General features: G+C 36.8%; 1 protein-coding gene across 1 annotated transcript in view; it reads left to right on the forward strand.

Moving 5' to 3' along the window:
• LOC137992719 (G kinase-anchoring protein 1-like) overlaps window positions 1-4,488 on the forward strand; it is a 38,380-nt gene extending 33,892 nt beyond the window's left edge. Inside the window, exons 10-13 of the mRNA XM_068838202.1 lie at window positions 1,365-1,428; window positions 2,114-2,172; window positions 2,769-2,840; window positions 3,835-4,488. Coding sequence (XP_068694303.1) covers window positions 1,365-1,428; window positions 2,114-2,172; window positions 2,769-2,840; window positions 3,835-3,891 — 252 coding nt within the window. The 3' untranslated portion in view covers window positions 3,892-4,488. The remainder of the gene's footprint in view (window positions 1-1,364; window positions 1,429-2,113; window positions 2,173-2,768; window positions 2,841-3,834) is intronic.
• Window positions 4,489-6,473: the final 1,985 nt, after the last annotated feature.

Raw genomic sequence — 6,473 nt, forward strand, 5'->3', positions numbered from 1 at the left:
CCTCAAATAATTCGTTTCGAAAATTGCACGGCACGGCAAGAGAAATGAACTAAAAGCGGTAAGTCACAGATAATTACAAACATCAATACTCCGACAATTTCTGTAAACATTTCCATGAAAAAAACAATCCGTCCAAATCGCTTGATCTATTTCAGTCGTGTCAACAAACCAGTGTAAATGTATGAAAAAGTCACCAGCAAAAAATAACCCACTTTTCAATTCTTTTGTCGCTTTCAGGCGGTAGAATTTACTACGAGGTCATCAGAAATTTCTTTACAATGTGACATTTTCCAGGCGTGAATATTCAGGAATGAAAATTCTTTTTCTTCTTGGCATTGATCAGCTTTCACTGATTTCTTGTACCCTGCGATCAGGCATTCTTTTGTCCTGAGTGGCAGTAGATTATTACCATGGCGTGACTGATTTCTGAACAATCTGATCAATTTCACGCCGTGAATATTATTTTCACTCCCAATTTCACGCCGTGAAATTTTACCCTTAATTCCACGGCGTGATTAGTTTCACGCCAAGAGTGAAAAGTGAATTTCACGGCGTGAAAATTGAAATTCACGCACCGTGACCGTGAAAAAAATTCACGGTTTTCAGTGAAATCCATAAGCCCCCTTTTTGCGTGAAGGGTCACATTTTGAGTGACATAGTCCCTTTATTAGAAGAAACGAGTGAGTTTCACTCAAGAGCGTGTTTGTTATCTTTGAACTGAATTTATTACCCAATCTTAAAAAAGCAAAAGACCTCAAAACAGGACACGACATTACAAAATAATTCAATGTTTGGCCATGTGAGCCAAAGGGTCATTGCTGGCATAATGTCTGGGTGACCCCTCAAATGATCTACCTCATTCCCCACCCCATTTAAAGAAAATTACTGGAATGCCACAATTCACTACCACCCAACTCAGTGCCTTCTGTTTTCGTGTAACACGTACCACAGGCAACCCAGTTTACGCTCTCAGAGCGTCTAGTTGGTAATGTTGTATGGAAATTACAAATTGACCATTCTTTAAATTTACAAGTTTACTAATATTACACAATCATTCATTTTACAAGTCAGATTTATGGGAGGTCTGATCTCCTACTCATGTTGTAGGTATCTATTACCTAAAGGTCACAGAGGAAGCGATACGTTTTTTGCGTATCATGCATGGAATTTTCGCCATTATTAAAAAGTTGAACATAAGTGTCATGACTGGATACAGGGCAACTTGGAGTGCCAATTTTTGATTACGATCAGATGTGACACTTTTTGTTGCGTTGTTAAGAGATAATATCTAGTGGTCAAGATGAACAAAAAAAAAATTTGAACCTTGGCCTAAACTTTGACTCATTACTTTGTCTTCTTGACAGAAAGAATTGTTACTGGTGAAAAGACGGAACAAACAGTTGTGCTTCATACTTAGTCAGGCTGAAAGTAGGTGAAAGTCAAAGTTTGATAGCTTACAATTTTCACCCCATGTACATGCTTCAGTTAAAATACACAACTTTTCTATAATGTACTCCTGGAAATCTGTGGTCTACAATGTGCCGCTGTGTGGATGAGTGACTGACAAATAATATTATTAATTTTATTTCTCATGTGACAAGCAAAACATGCTGTGAAACAGAACGTATGACATAGAATGGTGGTCCTTTTCCTGATAATATTTAACAATTATTCACCAAAGGCGAAGTGATTATCGGTGAATAACCGAGATTTGTCTCGGTGAATATTCACTGATAATCACTGAGCCTGAGGTGAATAATAATTATTGTTTTAGTATAAATACACAGGTGATTATTTCAAAAAAGAGAAAAAAAAAAACATTTCAACGCGAAATCATCTTCACTTACAGTGGCAAAACGACTACTGGCAGCCATTTTGTCCGTCCAGGTGATTATCGGCTGATAATCCGAGATAGCGAGCCAATGAGAGCGTGCGATTTTGTATAATCACCTGTGTATTTATACTAATAATAATTATTATTAATTTGAGTTCATAATAGTTTGTTTGTCAAAGTTTTGTATTTAATAAAAATAATAATTTGTTGGAGACATTGGTTCATCTATAAATGTTAATTACCTGGTGCAAGGGTAAATTCCTTACCTTTTTTTAATAGTGAAAGAAAAATCTGAGCTGTTGATGCAAATAGAAGAGCTAAATGAAGTCAAGGATCAGGTTTGTGTTTAAACAATATTTTAACACCTTTATTTAAGACTGTATTCAGTATTCAGTCAGTATTGAGTCAGTATTCAGTGTGGTGGATGAATCATAGGAGCTCTGAACGTTAAAACATGCAGATTCTGGTAAAACAAATCACCAATCTGAGCTCTACCTAACAATCTGCATTGTTACTTGTTACATCAAGTGTAAGAATCAACTTCATGGGTCACATAACGTTTGGTGTTTTTTTTTTTTTTGGTTAAATGGGGATGTAACCAAGAAGAATGGGTAGGGGACACTTTGAGATCAAGATTAGAAATATCTTGAATGAGAAACCAGTCCACACATCTTTAGGATCGTGAGCCTGTTGTTTTGAGACAACAGTGTGTGCATGGTGGTGATGTTCATTTTGTACATCCTGAATTGCTATATACCGGTACATCGTAGTCTCCAATAAGTGTCAAGAATTTACATGATACTTTTTATTAAGTGCTTTTTCCTGCCCCTTGTTAGCTGAACTGAAACAGATTAATTTCCCTAATGCCCCTCTTTTTAAATGTCGTGAATGAAAATGAAATTTCACTGGAAGTGGAATGACTTTTTCCAATCAGGTTGTACAGTTACATGCAGAGTTGGAGCAAGAAAGATCGAAGAACTCTGCCTTGAAGAGTGATATGGCAAAAGTAAGTGCAGAACAGTATTCAATCAGTTGAAAGGTTGACATGCATGTGACTGTGTTTTGGGCTGGCTGATGTGACTTGTCAAGCATTACCAGTATCTTTAGGAAAACATCATCACAAATACTCTTTACCTAGATAAACCTTGAAGGTTTGCCTCACAGCAGATGCTATGTGTAAATTATTGTTTTGTTATGTTGAGCCAAGAAACTGGTACGAAATAATTTTTATTGTAAGTGCATATCACAAATTACCTTAATAATTTATATAACTGTCTCTGAAAATTTGAGCCTAATAATCCAAAATAAACACTTTTCACTGCCTATGGAATTTATCAGGTTTGTGATGGTCAATATTTGGTTGATCATCAAAATGCATTCAGAGAGAGAATTCTTCAAATGATTGAAGGCAAAAGGTCATTTGCAACTATTATTTTGTCATTTGACCTTTTTCATGAACACTACATGTATGATTCAGCAAATTTCATCACATCATTTATCCAGAAAATGAAAAAAACTGCTACCATACCTATTATAGTGCCTATATTTTTCCAAATGTTGCCTACCCCTGAAAGATTTTTCCCTTGGGATATGGAAGTTCAAAAAATTCCACCTTTACTCATAATTTGTTTTCTTTCTAGTTGTTTTATCGTCGGTAAGTACATGTATAAGAATTGGACCTCTTTTTGTGGTGTTTAATTATGTCTTATTTCCTTGAAGGGCCAAAGTTTATCACTTCTTAACTACCGGTACATGTAACGGCCATTAATTTGCTTATATGTTACGAGTCCTTCATATTTTGGTTACCGGTACTTTGAGACATCATGGCTGAATTCTGAACAGCAAAGAATGCCTTTAAAACCTCTTTGCAGAAATGCATGTATTGTAAGTTATATGAAAATAATGCTCTTAAGTTGAAAAACCTTGCTAACGACAGTACATTAAGTGATTTTCTCAAAGTGTTGTGACTAACAATTTTTTTGTTTTTTTTTCTGATGCAGTTAACAGGAGGGAAACAAAGACATGGCTCCTCATCTTGCAAAGATTCTGATGCATAAATCATTATACCTGTTACCATGCCCTCTCCTGTAAACTTTCCTCACATTCAAGCCAATTTCCTTTCCTTTTAAATACGTCATGTTTGTGACAGAACACATTATAAACGGGTAACAGTAAAAGGCAAGTGTTTTTTTTTTTTAATCAAATTGCCTATCTGACAAGTATTCAATGCTTTCTTGAGAATTTTCCTTCAAATTAAGCCTTGTTCATTCACTCCAATATCATTGGTTAGTCATGAAGTGATGACTATCCATTCTGCATCCCTCAGCCTGAAAGAATCAACTTATCTTGGTGGTGGTTTCTGGCAGGATGGTAACATGTAAAATTAAACCATATTGTAACAAGGATTTAAAAATGTTAATTTATTTTTATGCAATAAATCCACCAATTTGTGTGGGGTGTGCAATAATATAGCACAGCAACATGAAAGTACTTTAAATTTAATGTGTCCCTTTTTGAGTAAGATAACAAAGTGTCCCTCCCTGTCAATTTGGTGCCTTGCATGACTTTGACTTGAAAGTGAGAAGGTATTACTTTAAGTGAAATGATTGTTGCTCAGGTTTACTCAGGAAAACTCTATAAAGCAATCAAAAAGGCATCATGTTTGTTTTCTTCACCATCAAAAAACCATTCTGCCCTTAACTTGTATAAGCCCTATGTTTTTTGAAAAATTTATAGCAGCCTATTGATTCTTATGTCTACCTTAAGATCATATGTTGGCATGACAGCTAGTTAACGATATCCAGTGAACTAATAACCCAGCCTGCTTCTTGAAAGTCCTGTAAACTTTTCAGGCCCGAAAAGCAATTAAAAAAACTATGATCCATTTATCGTGAAATGCCGATCTGTTAACATGTTTTCATTATCAGAAAAAATAAAACTATCACAAAGTTTCATTACTTGATATTGTTTCCCTTTTTAAGATGCAAGGCATTTTATGTCACCTGAAACATGCCTGAAAAGTTCCGGGACTTTTGAGACTTTCGAGAAACTGGTCCCTCGTAAGAGAGCTAAAATGCAATGGAAATCCCCATTGGAAGGAAAATGTCAATGGTATTGTTCTGGCGAAAAGCAGTATGGTTGAACCCTTTGATGCCTAAACCGGCCAGATTTGGCCTTTTACTCGTCAATGGGGAACCCCCAGGAGTTAATGGGTTAAAGTGGTTGCCTAGGACAAAAATCTAGAGGCGTAATGGCTATATGGATAAGAAATGGTCATCAACCACAATTGTGCAAAAAGGTTTCAAAATGTATCAATCTTTTGCATTATCTCAATCGAGAAGATAGTAAGGAGTCAAGTGTGCATTGGCCATGAACCGTGCCTCCCACCTCTGTGATTGTATGTGGACTGAGTTAGGTGTACAGGTGTTACGAGGGGGTTCTCCAGGTATTCCAGTTTTCCTCCCTAATCAAAATCAACTGACAGCTGATTACATTCTGCTGTGGTGCTGTGCTCCAATTTCAAACATGGGCCATACAGCAGCTACCAGGCCCGATGTTGAGTGCCAAATTGGGTCTGAAAAACCCTGATTTGAAGACTCGATAAAGTGACTGGGGAATTGACTGAATCTAGAAATGGTCGCCAATAAATTTAAGCTTTTGTCTTTGTGTCAATAGCCTTAATAGCCTTATAAGAATTTTGGCTTAAAAAATGACTAGTCAGACTAATAAATGCACAAAGATAAAAAGAATAGTTTATCAGCAGCCATTTTTGCATTTTGTCAAAAACGGTACTTGGTAAACACAAAACATTGTTGTGATATAAGTTATACACAATTAATTGACAATTTCAGTCTCGCTGTACAAAAGAACAATAATATTGCCACCCAAGCATACATAGTTCAGGGTTCCAGATCCCACACGTTTCCCACACCTCAGTGGTACAGCATCCAGAAGTTAGAAGTCAGAAGGTCGCTGTTAGACTCTTGCAAAGGAGAACTCGCTCACTCTCAGTGCATACCCCCAAGTCACCATAAACAAAATGCATCTTTCATTCATTAACAGGGTGATCACTTACTATCTCCATCGTTACTGTAATGGTCCCAAAAAGAACAAATTCTTATTATTTTGAAGAAGGTCAATTTTAACCCATTGACTCCTGAACCACACCCCACTGACAAGTAAAATCATCTGATGTTAGACAGGATAAGATCTACTAAGGGGGTATTTACAGGAGACCAGGATGAACTCAGACCGGCATGAGTTTGTAGCGGCCTCCATACATTTCTTTTTATGCGTTTACACGAGACCAGCCTGAAATTCTCATACGGTCTCATGTAAATCACAGCAAATCTCAGAATGGGTCCAGAGATTTCAAGCCTGTCGTTTCATCCCAAAACCAGGCACCAAGCATCTTGTCCCGGTTTCATGTAAACAGCTGCAAACATTTTATACCGGTACAAGTTCATACCGGTCTGAGTTTGTCCCGGTCTCATGTAAATACCCTTCAAGTCTCACTCCTTCATTGGAGTCAGTGCCAGTTAACTTCTTTGATTGAATGGTACTGTTGGTAACTGACGAAAAAAACAACACATTTTGTAGCTTCAGACAAGTTTTATTGACACCAGGACATTTACTTCAA

This window comes from Montipora foliosa, chromosome 2 (assembly GCF_036669935.1).
Source record: "Montipora foliosa isolate CH-2021 chromosome 2, ASM3666993v2, whole genome shotgun sequence".
NCBI lineage: Eukaryota > Metazoa > Cnidaria > Anthozoa > Scleractinia > Acroporidae > Montipora > Montipora foliosa.